The 22,773-nt window shown below is 50.6% G+C and overlaps 1 protein-coding gene across 4 annotated transcripts in view; it reads left to right on the plus strand.

Moving 5' to 3' along the window:
- Nucleotides 1-22,773, plus strand: part of GSE1 (Gse1 coiled-coil protein) — a 243,324-nt gene that overhangs the window by 39,479 nt on the left and 181,072 nt on the right. For 3 of the 4 annotated variants that reach the window (XM_060682474.2, XM_034426570.3, XM_060682476.2), the window contains exon 2: nt 8,474-8,636. In XM_060682474.2, coding sequence (XP_060538457.2) covers nt 8,474-8,636 — 163 coding nt within the window. Of the gene's footprint in view, nt 1-8,473; nt 8,637-11,809; nt 11,949-22,773 lie in introns of those variants that run through there. The other variant, XM_034426572.3, reaches the window with a different exon arrangement.

Consider the following 22,773-nt stretch of genomic DNA (forward strand, 5'->3'; position numbering starts at 1 on the left):
TTTTAATCTGCAGGATTGACTTCCTAGAGAGGCATCCATTGACTTCCTAGAGAGGTTTCCTTTATGTACCTTCCAGTTCCCTGGTTATCCTTCTGTTGACTAAAAGCTCCTGGGTGTGGGCCTGCCTTTCTCTCTTCTTCCTCCCCCTTCCTTTCATGAATTCAAGTAAGTCATCATATCTCCAATTCTCCAAAAGGAAGCTGACATATTTCCTCAAAGCAGAGGTCAAGGAGGCCAGTAGGTCAGCCGGCTCTCAAGTAACGCACTGGCCTGGGTCAGTACCGTGTGGCTGACAACTCAATCTCTCCGGGGTCACAGCAGCCGCACCGCCAAACTGGCTCACTAAAATAATCCTCGGGCTGTTTTGATGAGTAGGCGAGTGAGGGAATATCGAGACCATCTGCTGATGGTGACCTCTGCTTGCTGAATCTGCAGGAACCAAATCTGGAGGTCTTTGATATGGATAATGGCCGAGGGTTGCAGCACCTGTTTGGGGCATGGGGGGCTGATGGGCAGAAGAGGGAATGGGCATGCAATTTTGGGGGGGCTCCTCCTTGCTCAACTGGACTTGATTGCTGGTAAATTCTTTGCTCATAATGGCAACCCTCTTTTCCACCCCTGAGATGGGTACGTTCCTTTCCTGGAATGCCAGGGGGTGGGGGCAGAAGGTAACCCCTCAGCTGGGCTGTGATGGCTGATGAGATTGATAGGATCTGGTTGGAAGCTCTGGGCTTCCAGGAAGGATGAGAAATGCTTTATCTGGCTGGACAGATTCCTCTTAATTGAGCAGATACTTTGCATTTGCAAACAGATGGCTCTTTGGCTTCATTTATTCCTTATCTGTGCAGTGGGGATGATTTTCTGACAGATAGCAAGGAGAAGGGGAGGCAGTGGGGGAGGGAAGGAAGGGAACAGGGAAGATGCATTGGAGGCCCCTCCTTGCCCCAAATACTGCCTTTGCGGTCTTCCAAGGGGGAGGATGGGACCCACTCAACCGGAGGGGAGATATTTCCTCAGGAGCTCCTGCTGTCCTTGATTCCTTGGCAGCCTGGCACCATGGAAGGCCTTCGCCCTTCCGGTGGGGAGGGAAGGCAAAGCATAAGCTCCACGTGGCAGAGTTCATGCCTAGCTCAATGTGCAGTGGGGATGAGAAGGTGCCTCCAAGAAAGCCATCTAAGGAGGGTTGAATCTCTGGTCAGGCTCTGAGATTTGGGCCTTCGCAGCATCATGGTGCTGGGATCAACCTTTCGTTTTGCAGGGAGGTGTCATCTCTAGACCAACCTTCCTTGACTTGGTGTCCTCCAGACCTGCTGAACCTCAGTTCTTCCTGTCCTTGGTTGCATGGTCCATACTGGATGCAGGGCTGGGAGTGGAAGTCCAGCCTATAGGAGGACACCATGTGGAGGAAGGCGTGTCTGTATCTCAGGTGCAGCAGCAAGGCCCACCCACACTGCTTGCAAAAATCTTAAGGGGAACCCCTTCCAGGTTTCTACTGAGACACAAGGGCTGTCCTGATTTCTTGCACCCTATAGCAAGGACGCTGTACTTGCTCCATGGAGGAGAGGCTGTGCTGTTCCCGTGTTCTTTTGCAGCACCCGGATGATAGTTTTTAAAGCATGCTTTTAACTGCAATAAACAAAGGAAGGAGATGGCGGCCTGCTGCAAACACCCAATGCAGGGCTCCGGCGACCTCCTGATTTCCTGGGAATGTTCCAGGCAGCCATGGCTGCCTCTTGTTGGGAAACGGGCCTGCCTGCCAGCAGAAAGAGAAGGCTGAGCTGAGGTGATCATCGGAGGCGCCTTGAGAGATCAGAGGACTGACTGGGAGGCAACCATCTGGACCAGAGGTCTCCAACCTTGGCAACTTTAAGCCTGGAGGATTCAACTCCCAGAATTCCCCAGCCAGCTTAGCTGAAGTTGAAATCTGTCAGGCTTAAAGTTGGAGGTTGGAGGTTGGCCAAGGTTGGAGACAGTTTTGCCTTGGGGAAACCAGTGAGGAGCTTCTTCTCCCCAAACAGGACTTTGCTTTGGCTCTTTTCTCAGCTGTTGGTTTTTCAGTTCTGGTTTTTACAGTTCTCCTGATTTGGAGGCTGCCTTCCCGTCCTTTGCTTCTGGGGCCTCTAGTCTATACCTTTTTAGAAGGATGTCAGCCCCTCAGCCTGCCTCATGATCCCATAGATGAGGATGAGGATGATAGGAGGAGGAGGAGGAGGAGGAGGAGGAGGAGGAGGAGGAGGAGGAGAAGGAGATGGTGCTAGGAAATCAGTGTTGACTCTGTGGCCACATGGAAAGACCTTCTCTAGCTCAGTCTTCCAAGGGGCCAGTCCTCAACATCACCACAATCCAATTATCTGTGGAAGTTGCTTTCATGGCCAACAAGTTTTCTTTTCTTGAAAAGTTGCTTCTCCCTTCCCTTGAGAAGTTTGAGGGCTTGTCAATATTTCCTGGTATGAGTGGTCATTCGGCCAGTGGAGGGGGTCTGCTCCCAGGAGTAGCCATTTTGGCATTTGACAGCTATGCTTCCTCCTCCTCTACCATTCCTCCTGCTCAGGCACCCTCCTCCTTCTCCACATCTACCCCCTTCTCCTCCCTCCCTAGAGGACTGAGGGTCTTTCCTCTCTTCAGCCTGCAAACACAACCTTCCCTAAGCCAGAGCCATGATCCCCTCTGCATTGCATCGAAGGCAATTTAACAAGATAGCGGGGCTGAGACCGCACAGCTGTACTATCTGCATGTTCTGATGGAGAGGGGGAACTGGCTGCGTTCAGGAGCAATTGTTTGCCTTCCCTCTGCGAAATCCTCAGCCTGGGGCTTGCTAAAACTGGTTTGATTACTTGCGGTGTGCAAAAAAAAATAAAAATAAAAGTGTTTTTTTTTTTAATCCACTCCTGTGTTTTCCAGCATTCTGTCTGGAGGCGGAAGAGAGAGAGGGAGAAGAGCCCGTTTACTCTTCCCAGATCTTAGCAAGCAGATTGGCTGCTTTCCCAAAGAAGGGGATAAATTAAAAGCTGGAATGGACTCTTCTCTGAAGTGAAAGCTGAGATGGGTTTGCAGGAGGCTGCATGCTGGTAGATGCAGATAACAGAATACCAGAGTTGGAAGGTTGGAGGTCTTTTAGTCCAACCTCCAGCTCAAGCAGGAGAAGACCCGAGACCAGTGATGGTTCACCATTTCGGCACCGAGTGCCAAACTTGAAGCGCATGTGCTGGAACCCGGAAGAGAGCAGCTGGCATGTGCGCTGGCCGCCTTCTCTTCTCCGGGTTCCCGCACATGTGTGCCGGCCAGCTGGTTCAGTGTGCATGCCCGCGATGGAACCCAGAAAATCAGCTGGCGACGGTGCATGTGCCCACAGAGAGGGCTCTGTGTGCCACCTCTGCCATGCGTGCCATAGGTTCACCATCACGGCCTTAGACCATTCTGGAATAGTGATTGTCCAGTCTGTTCTTAAAATCCTCCCACAACTTCTGGAGGCAAGCTGTCCCATTGGTTAATTGGTCTAACAGTCAGGAAATTTCTCCTTATTTTTAGGTTGCTTCTCTCCTTGGTTAGTTTCCATCCGTTGCGTTTGTTCTGCCCTCTGGTGCTTTGGAGAATAGCATGAGCCTTCTCTGGGTTAGGCGAGATAAGCGGTAGATCAGGCAATGCGAGGGTGAGAAGGGATCCTTCCCTCAAGTCATACAACACCATGTTGCTCCCCGCCAATCCCTTGCTTCTCCTTTAGGCTACCAAATATTCCCAGTTCTCCAAGCAGATCAGCCTTATGGCTTGGCCCTCAATTTACTAGACAGGAGGCAGAATTAAACTGCATTTACCCCTTACCCTAAGCCAGGATCTGCTGTAATTGTTGGGCTTTGGTTCATTATGTTACATTAAGCTAAAAGCAAGACACGCTATCGTTGTGGCTTAGCACCATGCATGGCCTGTGTCTTTGGAATGAAATCATCCTAGCTTGATCGGAATGAAAGGTAGGTCTCCTTGCTTTGAGATGTATTGGTGGCCTGAAATTCTTTGTTGGCATTTGGGAAAGCGGGGGCAGGCGACAAGGGCACCACTTTGCAAGAATGAACTGGTGGCATTGTTGGGATGTCGTATGGTGAGGTTCACCATTGTGGTTAGAAGAAGACATGAAGCTGGAGGTACTTGGGGCGTGATGGAGGACATCTGACCAGGATACTCAAGTACTGCATTCCTACAGTGGACATGGGGGTAGACCTCAAGACACCTTCCATTCTATGATTCTGTGACATGAAGAGAAGACCAGTGTTTGCTGGTCAAGGCATGGACATCGAGGGATGTTCTCCAAGAAGCCACTTGCTTTACAGTTGCCCTAATCATGAATGTTTTTCCCATTGCCCAAAGCCATGATGTGGGATGAGTCTGGGGTTATGAACTGGGTGGTTTTGTAAGCCAGCATGTAGTTCAGCCCAGTGGTGGCATCGTCTGCAAACCAGAGGCGAACAAGACCATAACCTTGGCGTCTTAATGGGCAAGTTTCCAACAGAATTCAGCTCTTGGAGCAACTCTTCAAGCCACGAACGGCTCAAAGCTTTCCATTCCTTCCCTTGTTTTTATTTTATTTTGTTTGTTAAAAAGAGAGCTGTTGAAAAGAAAGCAAGCCACCCACTTTGAACCTGGGAGATTGTAGCCTCACGGCTCTGAACATCTAATTATAAGACGTGCAGGCTGGGGCGTGTCGGGAGAGTATATAGATGATCTTTTGGGAGACTGTATAGCAGGGGTCTCCAACCTTGGCAACTTTAAGCCTTGCTGGCTGGGGAATTCTGGAAGTTGAAGTCCTCCAGGCTTAAAGTTGCCAAGGTTGGAGACCTCTGCTATATAGGTTACTTCTTTGGGATGAAGCTGGCTCTGTTGGCCCTGCCATGCCTTTATAACACAGACACACACACACACACACACGCACTCAGACACACGCACGCGTGCGCATGCAAACAAAAGATTCCAGAATTGCCTTCCTGCAAAAGTTGGGGATTTGCACTTAAATAGGTTATTTAGGTCTTAATGGGCAGCCAACCATCTGGAGGTCTCCTCCTTCCTTCCTTCCCAACTCAACTCAAAAGAATAGATGACTCACTACCAGCTCCGTCTCTCCCAAAGTTTACCTTAAATGACCTTCCAACACCTCTGTAGCTGGCACAGCCTTTGATTGCCATATGAAAGAAAAGCGAAGATGGGGGTGGGCTGGGTGGATTCTGCCCCCAGACACAGTTGGATGAGTGGCTCATCTAGGGGAAAGCTTTGGTTCTGCGGATCGGAAGTCAGTGGGATTTTTGTTGTTGTTGTTTTTTGCTTCTGACCCCCTCCAAGCTCTGAAAGCTTGATCAACAATTGCCCCCCCTCCCTTGAAGACCCCTTTTCACCTTCAGATTTTCAGGACTAGAAACTTTTGTTTAGCTTTGTCTTGTTTCCTTGAAGTGGAGATGAGGTGGAAGCTTCCTGGATGCTGATTTTGGATAGTTCTGTTTTTAAGAGAGGGGAGATTGATCGTTGGTACTGGACCCCCTGCTCTTTGTTGGCAGCCTCTCAGATACTGGAACACCACTATCATGTCTCCCCTAGTCCTTCTTTTTATTAAACTAAAAAAGGGAAAGGGAAAGGTTCCCCTCGCACATATGTGCTAGTCGTTCCCGACTCTAGGGGGTGGTGTTCATCTCTGTTTCAAAGCCGAAGAGCCAGCGCTGTCCGAAGACGTCTCCATGGTCATGTGGCCAGCATGACTCAATGCCAAAGGTGCACGGAACGCTGTTACCTTCCCACCAAAGGGGGTCCCTATTTTTCTAATTGCACTTTTTACCTGGTTTTGAACTGCTAGGTTGGCAGAAGCTGGGACAAGTCATGGGAGCTCACCCTGTTACGTGGCATGAGGGATTTGAACCATTGAACTGCTGACTTTTTGATCGACAAGCTCAGCGTCTTAGCCACTGAGCCGCCGCATCCCCACAAACTATTAAACTAGACATACCCAATTCCAGCAACTGTTTTGTTTGTATGTTTTAACCCAAAGGCCTCTAATCGTCTTGGTGGCTCTTCTCTGCGCCCTTTCCAGAGTCTCTACGTCTTTTTTCTCTCGTGTTCCAGGGTGCTCTGTGGCCCTGGCTTCACCGCCACCTCTTTCCGGCCCCCGTGTCCCTCTGGGACCCACCCGGGTGCCCTCCAGCTCGCTGGGGAGGCGGCAGAGCCATGCCGAGGGTTGCAGGATCTGTCGAGGGCTGGGTTGAGGGGTTTTTTTTATAACGGCAGAGGCATTACCATATGGAGCCCATAAATTAAGCCATTGCAGGAAGCCAAGGGTAGATTTATATGCTTTTGCGTGCCTGCGAGCCTCATTGAACCTAAGAGCTTTGTGGCAACGGCAGCCGCTGCGTTCAGCGCGAAGCATTCATCTTATTTAGCAGCTCTGGCTTCAGAGGACTAATCCTTAAAAAAAAAAATTGGATCAGCCATTAAAAAAAAAACACAACCACCCTCCTTCTATTTATCAACCGGAGAGGGCCTGACCATTGTACATCAAAACGTTGGGGGGAAGAGACAGGGAGCCCATTTTCCTTTCATCTCCTCCTGCTTGTCACCCCCACAGCTGACAAGTTTCGCATGCGGGTCCTGCCTTATATAGGAAAAGCTTGCTCTGTTTTGTTATCTTTGGACTGCCTTTGGGGAAGAAAGGGAGGGAGGGAGGGAGGCAGGCAGGCAAAGCCAGGAGCTGGCCCTACGTGTTTGTTTGTTTCTTCTGCAAGACACACGCCTTTTACTATGAAAATCAAGGCGTTGTGTAATCCAGAACCACAACAACGGTGGTGAAAATGCCAGCTTTGGTCACAGATTGTGGAGGGGTGGGGTAGATGGGTGGGGGAAGGCAGAATCAAAGAAATGAGAAGAAGCCATTGGCTGGCATAAGCCAGGCTCCTTAAGTCCCTGGGCACGCATTGGCATGAATAAATCTGGGTAATTGTGTGAGAGAGAGAGAGAGAGAGAAAAGGGCGCTGGAGTTCGAATCTTTAGGAAGGTGAGATTTTTGCACTCTGTTGTAAAGTCTGTCTCTGAGAAGTGAGGGAGAAGGCTGGCTGTTTTGTCCTTTGGAAAAATGAAAGCTGAAAACCACCAAGGATCCCACCTGGAAGAGACCATGGTGGGGTCCACTTTTCCCTGTGATAGCATTCAGTCAGAGGGTGACTGTTTCAGAGTTGTTCTGAGTAGGAGTTATGAGCCGTATTGGGAAAAAGGAAGTGCCCAGAGCAGGCTTTTTCAAAGCTGGCAATTTTAAGAGGTGTGGACATCAACTCCCAGAATCCCCCAGCCATCAGGAGAATTCTGGGACTTGAAGTTCACGCTTCCTAAAAGTTATCAAGGTTGAGAAGAAATGGCCCAGAGGAAAGGAAGGGTATATATCTAAGGATTTATTAGATGATGGTTGAAAACAGACACCTCCTCTGATTCTTATTGGTACTTATTAATACACAATTTAATAAAATGAGAAGGTTCAGTTTCCCATACCTGTATGAAATGACCACCTCTTCACGTGTCTGGGCATACATACACACCCACACAGCCCAACGCCTGCTGGAAATAAATGAAAGGACACCTGTGTCAAAACTCAAGGTGGTTTTGAAAGGTGAAACAAGGACTAGCTGGGAAGGGCACACCTTTGTTTATTGTGTTCACCTGGCCTGGAACACCTTGCCTCTTTGATTCTGAAAGTGATGTGGGTCAGGATTTAAGACTTCTCACCAAAGCAGTGAGGAGGTTTTGAGGTGTTCCTACTTGCAGAGGTCTAAGCTGGGAGGAGTTGAGCATCTTCCATCAAGAGTTGGGACAGAAGACCTCATTGGGTCTGGTGGTTGCACATGGGTTTGTCTGGGGGTCTTTGGGGAGGGTTCCACAAGGGGGTCTCATCCTGGACCGGCCATTAGAAAGATGCTTGCGAAAAGTCTCTGGAGACACATTTTAACTTCTTCAGATGGGCCTGCTAATCTCATACTCCTTGCAGTTATCTTCTTCGACAATTTGGGGACTTCTTGCCAGTTCTATGTCATGTGTCTCCGAAAGGCAGTAGCCCCTACATAGCACAAAGGTTTGGCTTATAGGTATGGCCTGGTGGAAGTTCTCCATGGCATCAGCCCAGATCTGAGAACTTGGCCTGGTTCATATGCTGTCCTCCAAGAAGGGTGTGTGGCTGGTTTAGTTTTGGTTTCGCACCACTTATCATCTTGGACAGTGAATGATGAATGATGCTCCAGCAAGCATGGATCTGGGTGATGTTTGCCTCTGGTCCATGTCAAGCTGGAAGGAGCTCCAACCTCTGCTTGTGGGAGAGTCTTCTTCCCCTTCCCACCTCCAACTGCAGGGGGAAACAAAATCACCTACTCTTCTTTGGAGAGCTCAGGTGAGGTTCAGCTATGGCCTCCGGTGTCCAGATGGCATCCGCTAACCCCTTTCTCTCTCCCTTCTTTTGATCTAGGCCCCCCTCCTGCCTTCAGAGGCATCTTGTGCAAATCCAGGGGTGGCAGACGAGGCTGCCCAGCATCCTCCGGGCACCGCAGAGGGCACAGCTGCGGGAAACGGAGCCAGGCTGGACTGCAGGACCACGTTGAATGTGGACGAAGTAGCCCCGCCAGTTACAAGTAAGTGCTCTGTTGATTGCTACACCAGGGGTGTGTATGTGGGCATCCATGGAAGTGTGTGTGCTTGTACACTGTTTTCTTTTCTGTGGGAAACGGGTCCAAATAGCTCTTTTGAGTGCTTAAGGTTGCAGACCCCTGGTTTAGTCTGACTGTTCAAAGTTGGCCCTGGAAAGAGACTTACCACCAGTCCTCGCACTTACAACTGTTGCAACGTTCCCAAGGTCACATGATCAGAATTTGGGCGCTTGGCAACCAGCCTGCATTTACGACGGTCGATCGTGTCAGGGTCACATGATCTCCATTTGCAACCTCCCCGCCACCAGGGCTTCCAGGATAGGTTTGGGCTCAATTGTCGTAAATTGAGGACTACCTTTATATATGCACAATGGCTAGCCATCCCATCTTCCTCTCTGCCTCCACCCCTCCCCTTTGTGGGAAAATGTTGCAAGAGAAGCCGGGATGGCACAGGAAATCTGCAAAGGGAAAATTCTTCTGGATCTTTTCCTCCCCCTTTTAAAATTTTGTGAATGAAGCCCTCAGTTGCACAATCCAATCCTTGTCTGGAAGCATGTGCAATCCTCAGAGGAAGACCCCAGATGGGCAATGGGGTCCCCGGGGGGGAATTTCTCCGCTGGCCTCTTGCAGCCAGTGGAGAGGATAAGACTTTTGCAGGAAGTTCAAGACCAACAAACGCATTCCAGCAGGCGCTTTTCCAGAAAATATTTTCTTTCCCCCTCCTCCCTCCGCCTCCCTTTGGGAGCAAGAATTCTACGGCGGCCTTCTCATCACACGCTTTCCCAGAGTGACCTTCACTCCAGTTCTTCCTCATCCAGCCTCATTTTCCCTGATTTCGTGCCACCCGGCCATCCCTGCAACTCACCAAGGGGGGCGGGCGGGCATCTGATTCTGCCCGGTCTCTTCGCCTGCAGTGCAGCTGGCAAGGCGCAGCAGCTTGTCGGTGCTGGGTGAGCTTTGCACCCCTTCCTTCTCCCCTTCCCCCTCCCCTCCCCTTCCCCCCCCATCTCAAGCTCTGTCCCGTCTGAAAACAAAACTGCTGACTTCTCAAACGGATTTCAGATGCTCCACTGGGAATCTGGAGCAGTCAGCATGGGAAAATGTGTACTTTTAAGGTGCCTCCCAAAGCTCTCTGCTCTGTAATTTTGCCGCATAGGGTTCAGCTACCAAATTTCCAGGACAGGGATTCCTAAAAAAAACCCATACCATGTTTGAAACCCCCCCCTTTGCCTATCCAGCTCCTGGCACGAAGAAAGCTACAAGTGATTTCATGGGTGTTAGGAGCAAAAAATGAAAGGCACCCTTCTGTTTTAAATTCCCGTTTTGTTTTTTTTTTAAACCTCTGTAGAGTGTATCTCGGGAGATCTGCTCACTTGCAGATGTAGAAAGTTTGCAGTGCGCAGGACGAAAGCCTATTAGGGAAGAGATTTTCAATGGGACGGGTGGACTTCAACTCCCAGAATTCCCCAGCCAGCATGCATTATTAGAGAGACGTTCTATGGGGCTTCTTGGCTGTCCTTACGACCACAGCTGAGCCCAGATTTTACGTTGCTAAGTGAGACATCCGTTCAGCGAGTTTTGTCCCATTTTAAGACTTTCCTTGTTGTTCAGGGAATCTGGCTTCCTCGTTGACTTTGCTTGTCAAGAGGGTCCCAGAAGGGGATCACGTGATCCCAGGGCACACTCCAGCTGTCGTAAATACGAACCAGTTGTCCAAATGTAAATCATGTGACCCTGGGAATGCTAGAAGGGTCATAACCGTGAAAAACGGTCGTAAGTCTCTCTTTTCAGTGCTGTTGTAACTGAACAAACTGTTGTAAGTTGAGGACTACCATGATAGGGAGACTTTCTATGGGGCTTCTTGGCTTTGTTTTAATACCCCTCAGCCCCAGCTCCCCCCCCAATGTGGTTTCCTCAGGATTTTCCCACAACAGCTGGGAAAATGCTTTTTTTGGGGGGGAGGAACTACAAAAGTTATTCTAAGTGAGTTTTGCTGCTTTCTCCAAATCCTGAGAGGCATTACAATTACGATTATAATTTTCAGCGCCGCCGGCAGATGGCACCCACGCGCCCTGAGCAAATAATCCAGCAAAATTTGCCAAAATGCAAAGCTGGGACCCCTCCCTCCTTCCCCCCCCCCACACCCAGGTCTGCTTATCTGTGTGGACACCCTGCTGCTTGGCTGATCTGACTAAAGTCCCTCTTTGTTGAAATGTCCTCCAGCTTTTTGGGGGGTGGGGGTGGGGGGTTTATAAGGCTTCCCTAAGGGCCTGTTTAAAAAAAAGAAAAGCCAAATTTGCAGAGGTCCAGATCCCTTTCTCTCTCTCTCTCTCTCTCTCCTCACCCTACTTCTGATTTAAAGTTTGGGGGAACTTCCAAGCTCAGTTCATCTTTGGAGGGGGGGGGAGCTGTCAAGCAAATGCCTCCCACCCCCATTCCCACCCCCGTGGAATTTGCTTGCTGGCTTCCCCCATCGCCCTCATCCCTGTTCCTTTGGGGTTTGCCCTTCCCAGCTAGTTGTTGCGGACCACCCAAACCAGGTTTTAACACCGGTGCCTTCTTGAGCAGATCCTGGTTGTGCCAACAGCGGCTTTGAGCCCCAACGAGGTCCGGGTTGGCACCAACCAGCAAAAAGCCCCGTTAGCCTTGCGCCATCCGAACTTAAATACCCCCCTTCGGAGATGCGCCGGTCGGTGGGCGCAATTGAGCTGGGCTGGAGTTTGGAGGCTCTGTGTGTGTGCCAGGGAGAGAGAGATGCGGAGCGCTTTCCTGAGCGCGTGCAGAGTGCCGCTTCGGCCCGACGTCTCCCCCCTCCCCAAAACCGAAGCTTGGCCGGCGTCTGCCGGGCTGCCTCCGTTCCGCTGGGCCACTGGCGAAGGGGGCTCGGCGGCGGGGCTGCCTTCCCGCGTGGGGATCCCCCTCCCGCCTCCCCTGCGGGCTTCCCCCCCCCACCCCCCGGCTCTTCCCCGGGGCGGGAGGCGGCGAGGCCCCCGCGGCCCGGTTGGAGCCGGTGAGTCACTCGGCGGCGGCGGCACAGGAGCAGCTGGGCTGGCTCGGGCCGGGCCCCGCGGCGGGCGGGCGGGCGGGCGGGGGAAGCGAGCACAGCAGCAGCAGCAGCGCCAGAAGCAGGAAGTGGGGCAGGCAGGCAGGCAGGCAGGGCGGGCGAGGCAGCCGCGAGCAGCGAGGCCGAGGGCTGCCGTGCGCCCTGCCGCTGCGCCCGCTGCGCGCCCGGGGAAGTTGCGCCGGCCATGGAGGAGCGGAGGAGCCCCCGCTGGGCCGCCCGGACCCCCGGCCTGGGTGAGTGAAGGAGGGCGGCTGGGGATGCCCGCAGACCTGCCATGCCGGCGCTCCCGGTGCCCGCCGACTTCCCCGAACCCGAGGAGGGAGGGGAAGGGGGGGAAGGGGAGGGGAGGGTGACGTTACCCGGAGGGGGCTCTCTGTGCGTGCTCAGAGGCTCTGCCTTGCCACCACCATCAACCCCCCCCTCCAGCCTGGCGTGGGCGGCTTGGAAAGCGGCCGGGGATGCTGGCCGCCTGCCCAGAAGAAGGAGCGCGCCGCGGCCGCTTTTGGAGAGCTCCGCGCCTTGCTTGCTTGGGGAAGGGGCGCCCCGCTCGGGGTCGGGATCCCGGCTTGGCAAGGAAGGGAGTCCGGGCGCTTGCAAAGGAGAGAGCCCTTGCAAGAGCCGCTTGCTGAGCAGGGGAGGGGAGGGGCGGGTGGGGGGCTGTGAGAAGCGCCGCGCTCTCTGGCCCGGACGCGCATTTGCCTGTCTTGAGCGCTTTGCTCGCCGCCCCCCCCCAGTCCCAGGAAATCCGCCCCCCCTCCGGGAAACCTCTGGCGCGTCTGCTCGCCCGGGGAATTCCCCGCCACGGGATGAATGGGCAGCGGTGCCTCGCAAGTGGCGAGCGATCCTCGGGCGTCCCGTTTCGCTTGTGGGGGCTTCCAGTTGTTGATGTCTGCGGCCTTCCCCCCCTTCCCCAGCTGGAATGCGCCCCCCTGGCGCAGCCGTTTCCTCCACGCGTCTTTTCGGGGTCCCCTTGAAAGAGCCTCGAGTCCCTTTGTAAACTCCGTGAAAGAATCCTATAAGGGAATCGCCGTTTTTCTGCATTCATCTTGCCGGATTGGACAAGGAAGTCCTGGATGAATAGCCGGTCTTCTTACTTTTAACACGTGTAGCGGGGAGCGGATTCTGGCAACCGGTTTAAAGTGGCTTCAGTTTGGGGAGTTTAAAAGCCAGATGGCTGGAAGTTTGGGAGGGGTCGGGGGGGGCGGCGGAATAGTGTTACAGAATAGTATTCGAAGTTCGTTTTTCTATTTTTTGCCTCTTCCCTTCCAAGCGTGTCCAAGCTGGTTTACAAGGCGAGCAAGAACAGCCGCAGTTTAAAGCAGGTTTAAAAACAAACCCTCAGGTACATCTGCATCAAAAAGGAAATAAATGAAACTATATATATATATATATATATAGGAGAGGAAAAACTGCAGAGCTCTTTTTTTTGCTGAAGGCTTCCCAGCCCCTTTTACAACAGTGGCTGCAAGAAGCATTGTGTTTTCTTTGGTCATGGTGGACGGTTTGTGTATGTTGATGTGTATTGTGAATCAGCGGAGGGGTTGCTGTATATTCTCCACTTTGGATCAGAGGATGAGGGGGGGGGGCTTAGAACAGTATTTCTCAACCTCGGTCACTTTAAGAGAGGTGGACTTCAACTCCCAGAATTCCCCGTGGCTGTGGAATTCTGGGAGTTGGAGTCCACCCCTCTTAAAGTGGCCGAAATTGAGCAACGCTGGCTTAAGAAGATATTCACAGTTCATTTCCTGACCTTCTTTCCCATTAGCAATTTCCCAGGAATGTTTTGTCCTTTTGACCCAATCCAGCCCAATTTTGAAAGCAAGCATTCTTTTGCTTGCTCATTCCCCCCCCCTCAAAAAATTGGGCCCTCTTCTTTTTTATATAAAGAGTTGCCCTATAGACCGATAGTGCTGAATTGCTCTCCGTAATTTCTTTCATAATTTAACTCTACTGTTTTTGTAACTTAATTTTATAATTGGCTCCAAAGGGACGAAAAGCTTTACCAAATAAAAAAAGGGGGATATCTTAAAGATGATTAGAGGGGGGAATTGGTAAGGCCATCTGTATGGCAACAGTAACAGAATAACAGAATTGGAAATGGGACCTTGGAGGTCTTCTAGTCCAACCCCCTGTTCAAACAGGAAAAACTATACCATTCTAGACCAATTGTTGTCCAATCTCTTCTTGAAAGCCTCCAGTGATGGAGCAACTGGAGGCTCCTGGAAGAGAACCATTCTATTGCTTAAATTGTTCTCACTGTTAGGAAATTTCTCCTTAGTTGTATGTTGTTTCTCTCCTTGATTAGTTTCCATCTGTTGCTTCCTGTCCTGCCTTCAGGTGCTTTAGAGCAGAGGTCTTCAAACTTGGCAGCTTTAAGACTTGTGGACCTCAATTCCCAGAATTCTCCAGCCAGCAAAGCTTTGACGTCCACAAGTCTTAAAGCTGCCAAGTTTGAAGACCTCTGCTTGAGAGAATAGGTTGACCCTCTTCTTTTGGGGCAGCCCCTCAAATACTGGAAGACTGCTATCACGACACCCCTACTTCTTCTTTTCTCTAAACTAGCCATATGTTTCTTCATATGTTTTAGATGCTCAAAATTTCTTAAGGTAGCCATGAAACTGTGCTGGTAGATTCTTGATAGACCACAACATGTCATCATTGGCATCCTTCAGTCTCAAGAGACTATGGAAAGAGGTCCTAAAACAGCATCTAGTGGGACTAAAAAGGCCTAAAACTAAAACATGTGCAGCGGAGCCTCCTGCCGCTGCTGCTACCGGTTTACCCGAACCGGGGCGAACTGGTAGCAACCCATCACTGAACATGTGGCTGGGGAGTTGTGGTGTTGTTCAGCATTGATGATGGACAAGTGTAGAAAGATGACCTTTAATAAAATATGTGATGAACTGTTAGTAAAATATTGGCCAGGAAAACAGGAAAGTGTCAGGAAGAAGCTCAAGATTTCCCTGTCTTGACTTTCTTTGGTTTAAGAGGAACGCTCTCAGGTTTTCAAGACTCTTCAAGATAGCATAAAATAGAGTTCGGTTATTAATTGTGGCATGTTTCCTAGCACATTGGGCTGAAAGTCAGACAGGCTTCTTGTAGAAGCCCAGATGGTGTTGGTGGCCTCTACTTGTAGATGGCTTTGAGGTTGTGAAGGGAAATGGTTGGCCTAAAAGGATCACTTTCGAAGATGATGGAAGTTCCCAAAGCGGCAGTTAAGCCCTGCTCAGATGGGTTTGCTTGGGTAACAGAATTGGTTAATAATCCAGATCGGGTATATTGCAAGACGTGGCTGAGGCATTACCTCTAAATGCAAACCATGGTTAAAAACGAAGACTTACCAATTTCCCCCCCCCTAACGATTCCATGCGTTGCATCGCAGCGGCCTTCCTTAGGAGAGCTGCATCTCTGCTGTCCTTGAATTAGGGCAGTAAACGTGGTTAGCTCCCCACCCTGTTTCTTGGATTACAGCGGAGTGTGGTATTTGAACATTGTGGTTGTGGTTAGCAAACCCTGATTTATGGCTTAATGCGATGTGTGCACCCAGCCAGACTCCCTGGCCTTCTGCTGCCAGTTCTCAGGATGTGTGGGCATGGGAGATGGGCGGTTCCCTAAATTATCGAAATAGAGAAATAAATCTCCATCTTCAGACGACTGTTGGCATGCTTTGATGCTTCGGGTGGAATTGAATTCGCCAACGCTCTGGTGGTTTTCAGTTGGAAGTTTGGAGGCCGAGTCAAAGGCAACGTTTTCCATTCTCCTTCTTTGAAACATGTGAATCTCCTCTGGCTTTGTAGGGCACCCTGTCTGGGTTTTCCCAGGCTTCCCTTTGCAATATAAGTAGTCCTTGACCTACAACGGTTTGTTTAGTGACTGCTCAAAATTACGACGTCACTGAAATAAGTGACTTTTGACCATTTTTCACACTTAATGACCATTGTAGCATCCCCATGGTCACGTGGATTACATTCAGATGCTGGACAACTGATTCATATTTATGACGGTTGCAGTGTCACGGGGTCATGTGACACTCATCGCTTTGAGACCTTCTGACGAGCAAAGTCAATGGAGGGAAGCCAGATTCGCTTAACAACCATGCTACTATTTTAACGATTGCAGTGATTCACTTAACAACTGAGCCCTGGTGGCGCAGTGGTTAGAATGCAGTATTGCAGGCTAACTCTGCCCACAGCAAGAAAGTTCAATCCTGACTTGCTCAAGGTTGACTCAGCCTTCCATCCTTCTGAGGTCAGTAAAATGAGGACCCGGGTTGTTGGGGGCAAGAGGCTGACTCTGTCAACAGCTTAAAGGGGGCTGTAAAAGCACCGTGAAGTGGCATATAAGCAGGGGTGAAATGCTCCCAGTTCAGACCAGATCGCCCAATCCGGTAGCGATGGAGGTGGTTGGTTCAGAGCAAAAATCCACACACACCCCCGATGCCCAGCTGAGCTGCACAATCATCAGAGGCTTTTTTAAAAAAAATTTTAAAGCATTTTTTCTACAACCTGACTTTTTTATTGAAAAGTTTTATAAAAGTCGCGCATTTGGCAGAGATGGCGAAAATCTCATCCTATCTTAAAGATCACTCAAACAAAAGATACATATCGGAATGGAGAAGATGGATTGACTATATTCGAAACAAGTATCAGACTAAGAAGTTTCATATAGCTTATGAATGAAACATTGTTAATCTTTAGTTTAAGTTTACAGTGGTTTGAGTTATAAGGAGTTAAAGACCTAGGGAGAATTTGAAGTCAGAACCTGACTTTTTTCAGCTCAGGTCAGTAACCATCCCGAGTCAAATAGAGGCGTTGGCCTGGGAAGGTGTTTGGCCCAGTTATGGGAGCCCGTCTTGCCGTGGCTGCCTGTTGAGCTGCAAGACCGGACACCTACTTCACTGGGTGTGGCCGGTGCTCCTGGCTGGGTAGGTGAGGAGCTGGCGTTGTGTCTCGGTTCACACCCTGCTGGACGCGGGAATAGGCCGGCTGTGAAAATCTCCTGCAACCAGGACAGTGGTCAGGAGACTTTCACAACCCCCCCGGAAAGCTGCTCCGGGTTTACAAACAGCTTCCACGGCGTTGCGTTGGCGTTTGTAAGCTGCCCAGAATCAATGGGGGAGTAGGCAAGGTAGATAATACAGGAGGTCCTCATCTTAGGACGGACAACGGAGCCACGAATTCCTGTTGCTAAGCAAGCAAGCAAGCAAGGTAGTTGTTAAGTGAGCCTTTTGCCCCATCAAAGTTGTAAAGTGAATCTGGGTTTCCCGCTGGACAGAAGGTGGCAAAAGGGGATCGAATAGGTGACGCACCCCCCCCACTTCCGGGACGCGAGAACCGTCATAAATGCGAGTCAGATGGCAAGCGTCTGAATTTGGATCACGTGAGATGCCCCAATGGTCGTAAGTGTGAGAAGTAGTTATAAGCCACTTTTTTTTTCAGGGCTGAATGGTTACTTTGAACGGTCACTAAATGAATTGTTGTAAGTCTAGGACTACCTGAATGTGTGTGTATAGTATACGTATATATACACACACCTGTTGACTTATGATGGACCCTTAAAGCAGTGTTTCTCAACCTTGGTAGCTTGAAGATGGGTGGACTTCAACTCCCAGAATCCCCCAGCCAGCTGGCTGGGGGATTCTGGGAGTTGAAGTCCACCATCTTCAAGCTACCAAGGTTGAGAAACACTGCCTTAAAGGAAACTTATGGCCCAGATTGTTGATGGAAACTTACTTCTCGTTTCCAGCAGAAAAAAAAAAAAAGAGTCCCATAGCAAACTTAAGACTTTGCTTAACAACTTCAGGGTTTGCTTTACGACTGCTGTAAAAAAACAAAAAAGGACATGAAATTGGTCATGGCCACTCGATAGCCTATAGCTTAACAACTATCATGATTTAGGGCCGTGATTGCAGGCTTGATTACGGTCATGCATCAAAGAATAAACACACGTATATGTAAAATCGGCCCCCCAAAAAGTATAACTTGGAATGGGCAGGAATGGGCTTCTTTGGCTGCGTAAGTTCAATTTTGCATTGCGCTCCGGCGCGGCTAGCAAGTTGGAACACAGAACATAGAGCAGGAAGGGACCTCAGAGGTCTTCTAGTCCAACCCCCTGCTCTAGGCCGGAGACCTCATACCATCAGATGGTTGCCTAGTCTGTTTTTGACAACCTTCAGTACTTTATTGAAAACCTCCAGTACAACAGTTGCCCAGCACCATGGATGCTACTCCCCGGTCTGCAGTTAGAGAAGAGAAGCTACACAGTGGGAGGTTTTTACCCCGTGTGCACTAACCCTTGGCGTCGCCTCTTGTTCTTTTAAAAAGAATATTGCAAATATAGAGGGACAGCAAAGTCAAACAAGAGGCGAACTTGAATCTCAATGCCTCTCAAAAGCCCAATTGACTCAGGACGGTTTGGGAAAACCGCAGAAAAAAATCCCAGAGTTGGGATTTGGCCTGGCTGTATCCAAAGAGCCAGTCCTCCTTTTCTGCACGCCCTTTGGATGGGAAATGCCTCTTTTCAAAGCAACCCCACACACCGGTTCAGTCTTTCCGGGGTGCAGAGGTGGTGGTGGTGGGGAGGAATTGTGCAGAACCGAAATTGGCAAGCCGACCAGACTCTCGAAATTGGCAGGGAAGGGAGCGTCGAGCGAGATCCAGAAACGGCGTGCGGCAGAACTGCCCAAAACGTAGCAAAGCAGGACCGAGCCGTCCTGCACAAAGAAAGAACAAGAGAAACTCTGATTCGTTGGCAGGAAATTGCAGACAGGATGCCCAGCATTGAGTTGGCTTTGCAGATGAAGCTTGTCAAGGGCCTCGCGCCAAGCGAGAGAAGCTGACTGGGCCGGGAGACAAGCAGCCTGAAAAAGATTTTTTAAAAAGAGAAATAAAAGCCTGTGCAATACAGAAAGGGGTGGGAGGGAAGGCCCCTCCCCTGGCCCTTTTCCCAGTGATTAGATAGTCTTTGTGACTGCAGAGAGCCAAATTGTGACCAACGGTTGCAAACAGGAATACAGAATACAGAATAATAGATTTGGAAGGGACCTTGGAGGTCTCTTAATCCAACCCCCTGCTCTCAAGCAGGAGACCTTATGCCATTAAACACAAATGGCTGTCCATTTTCTTCTTAAAAACTTCTGGTGTTGGAGCACCCACAACTTCAGGTGGCAAGCTGTTCCACTGGTTAATTGTCCTCACTGTCAGGAAGTTTCTCCTGAGTTCTCGGTTGCTTCTCTCCTTGATTAGTTTCCATCCATTGTTTCTTGTTCTGCCTTCAGTTGACCCCCCCCTCTTCTTTAAGATAGCCCTTCAGATACCGGAACACTGCTCTCATGTCACCCCTAGTCCTTCTTTTCACTAGACTAGCCCTACCCAATTGCTGCAACCATTTTTAACATGTTTTAATCTCCAGGCTCATAATCATTTTAGTTGCTCTTCTCTGCACTCTTTCCAGAGTCTCAACATCTTTTTTATAATGTGGTGAACCAAACCTGGATGCAGGATTCATATGTGCATTGTGCAAACAGGCATTTGTGCAACGGGGCGCTTCCCTTCCCCTCTCTTTGTTTTATGCGTGGGAAGAATTAAAGAAAAGGAGGAAGAGCCTCTTGCCCCACAACAGCTTGGAAAATTGGCCCCATCCTGGCCAGGCCGTGTCTCTCTTCGCATTCTTTGCCCTTCCTGTATTTTCTGCCTCTTTCAATGGCGTTTGCAGGGAGGCTTGTAGGAGTTGAGCTGTCCCAGGTAGCCAGAAATCGTCCAATAAGGGAGAAAATCAACCTTTGGGGAAAAGGGGTTCATCGGAAATGGTGCCACCATCAGACGTCCTCAAAGTGATTTGCGTGAATGATGGTAGAAAGTCAGACTTGCATAGCGGAGATTCAGAGGTTGCAACTGTTAAATCCCGAAATCATAAAAGTGTTCAATCAGCCTTGCTGGCTGGGGAATTATGGGAGTTGAAGTCCACAGGTCTTAAAGTGGCCGATGTTGGGACTCCCCCGGTTAATGCCATCACTGACTATTGGGGATGAGTCATTGCCCCCCACGGAGAGGGTTCGCAACTTAGGCGTCCTCTTGGACTCACGGCTGTCTTTAGAAGAACACTTGACAGCTGTGGCCGGGAGGTCTTTTTATCAGGTTCGCCTGATTCGCCAGTTGCGTCCCTTTCTGGATCGGGACTCGTTAAAAACGGTCACTCATGCCCTCGTCACTTCACGCCTGGACTACTGTAATGCTCTCTACATGGGGCTCCCCTTGAAGAGCACCCGGAGGCTCCAGCTGGTCCAGAATGCGGCCGCGCGGGTGGTTATGGGAGCAGCATGGCGCTCCCATGTGGCTCCCCTCCTGCGCGAGCTGCACTGGCTCCCTGTGGTCTTCCGGGTGCGCTTCAAGGTCTTAGTTACCACCTTTAGAGCACTCCATGGCTTAGGACCGGGGTACTTACGAGACCGCCTTCTGCCACCAATAGCCTCTCACCGCCCAGTACGCTCCCATAGAGAGGGGCTTCTCAGGGTGCCGTCAGCCAAACAATGTCGACTGGCGGCCCCCAGGGGGAGAGCCTTTTCTGTGGGGGCACCCACCATCTGGAACGAGCTCCCCCCAGAGATACAGAAGATTCCGGATCTGCGCACTTTCCGCCGTGCCCTCAAAACATTCCTGTTTCAGCAGGCCGGCCTGGCCTAACTTTCCCTTTATATTGCTTTTTGATTTTATTTTAAACTGGGATGTCTTGAATTATCTAGGACCAGAATGTTTAGTATATTTTAATTGGTTTTTTATTATTAACATTTGTATTACATGTATTTTTATCGTTCGCTGTTCACCGCCCTGAGTCCCTTAGGAATAGGGCGGTATATAAATTTAATAAATAAATAAATAAAATAAATAATGCATTCTGTAAACCCTGCTTGCTTTATAATATTCAGCAGACCATGATTAAGACAAAGCCCTGGGTACGTATGCCACGTTTAGGCATGTCAGGGTATTGAGCCGAGGCAGACCTTAAAGAGACACGTTAAATGTCTGTGAATGCCCAAGAAGGTGCCCCTGGGGGCTTCGGTGTGCGTGCGAGGCATGTGCTGGGATTCTGTGGGCTTTTGTTCCTGCCTGTGTATGTGCCGCGTGTACATACACACACACACACAGATATGCTGGCTTCAAATCAAACAGTGGCTTTGATAAAGGGCTGGGGATGTGCAGCCTCCGTTCTAAGGTTACAGGTTGCCCAGTCTGGAGTTTGGGTAATTTGCCCGGAGTAATTCCAGAGAGGGGAGAGAGACCTGGGCAAGAACACCGAGGCCACTGAACTCGGAGAAGGAATTTTTGTGGCTTGTCCCAACAGAATTCCTGGCATGTTGTTAAAAATCCTCCCCCAGCCCCCTTTGGGGGGGAGCAAAAGAGGCTGGCCCCAGTCCCTCGAGGGGTGGGGGAGTCCTCTGCTTCTGCTCTTTCCACCCCCCCACTGCCCCTCCTCCTGCCTGCTTGGGGAAAGGGGGGGGATTTCTGCTGGGAAAGGTCTTTTTTTCCAAAGGAGTTGCTTCTGGTCTGTCCTTTCCAGCTTTGGCTTGATAGTCGAATCCAAGATTACCTTGTCCAGATTGGGTGAGTCAGCAGACCCGAGTTAGTTTCTCTTTCTTATCTTGGATGCGAAGGCCCTGGGGAGGGTCATCCTCCCTGCCCATCCCAACTCTTCCACCCTCCCCCCACCAAAGTGGGGCCCAGAACATGAGGGTCACCCGTTGCGAGAGGCAAAGGCAAAGGGCCTTTTCTTCTTCGGCCAGCTGCAGTGTTGGTTTTATCCAGTGCCACTTGATGAAGTTGTTTCTGCAGGGCGTCCAACGGGGAGCACTGGAGCTTAGGAGGGGAGGCTGCTAAAGGTCCCCCCCCTAAGGTTGCCGGGGTGGAAGCCTCGGCTGACCCCCCCTCTTCTTCCAGTGCTTTTTGGATGGAGGAGGACTGTGGGGTCCTTGGTGCTCTCTTGGTTGTTTCCCTGCAACCTTTCACAACCCAACCAGATGACATTATCAGTGCTAGAAGGCAGAAGGGTTTATGGAGTGACAGAGAAGAGGAGAAAGAAGACTGTGGGCTCCTTGGTGCAAAATTGCAGTTATGTCTCCCCTACCCTGGAATTGACTCTTGTCAGCCTCTGGGACATGGAGGTGTGCCACATTAGATATCCGGTTTTGGTCCCGATTGGGTGATGGGCGCATCCCTTTGGCTGAGATCCTTCTCAGAAGCAGGTGAGCTTCACGCCGGTGCAGCCTCTGACCAGGTTCGGCTGCTGTCAATCTCCCCAGCCTCTTTCTGGCCCGTCTTTGGTTGCCCTGTGGCAGGAAAAGCTCCCTTTCTTTGCCTAACGTGGTCGTTGACCTCCTGCATTCACCAGGCATCTATCTCCCGGTGTGCAGCTGCCTCTCCTTTCTGAAGTTGAAAATCCATTTAAGTCAAGAGGAGGAGAAATTATGGCTGCTAAGGCCCTTTGCATTCAACCGTAAATCCTCTTTACGGCTCTACCACGCTCTCTTAGCGGCATGATTGGGCCGTCGGGATGTGTGAGTCTCTCCCAAGGCAGGCCTGGGAAGGGAGCGTTTGCCTTTCCAGAGAGATCTCTTGAGAGGAGGGGGAGGAGGAGGAAGAGGAGGAAGAGGAGGAGAAGACAACTCATTATCCCCATCTGAGGAGCACAGATCTACCTGTTGCATTTGGGGGGCTCTAGAAGCTCCCATTGTACATTCCTCCTGCTGGGTCTCGGGGTACAGAGGAGGTAGGGCTGAGAATGGTCCTTTAGGGTGGTGGCCGAGACATCTCCTGCCAGCTGCCCACAGCAGGTGGTCCAAGGTTGAGATGGATGAATGTCTCTGGAGCTTCTCAATCATCCAAGTCACGGTTGTCCCGAAAGTGCTTTTCTCTCCCCCCCCTCAAAAGGCAACTGGACTTTCTTGGTATTTTCCCCTTTTGCTTCTCATTGGCTGCTCTTCCTTGACCTCTGCAGACCCTCCCTTCCATTTAACCCGCTCTTGCTGGAGACGCAGGCATTGAAGAAAGCCAGTTCCCCCTGCGG

Source organism: Pantherophis guttatus, chromosome 11, assembly GCF_059756535.1.
Source record: "Pantherophis guttatus breed Tessera chromosome 11, ASM5975653v1, whole genome shotgun sequence".
In the NCBI taxonomy this organism is placed as follows: domain Eukaryota; kingdom Metazoa; phylum Chordata; class Lepidosauria; order Squamata; family Colubridae; genus Pantherophis; species Pantherophis guttatus.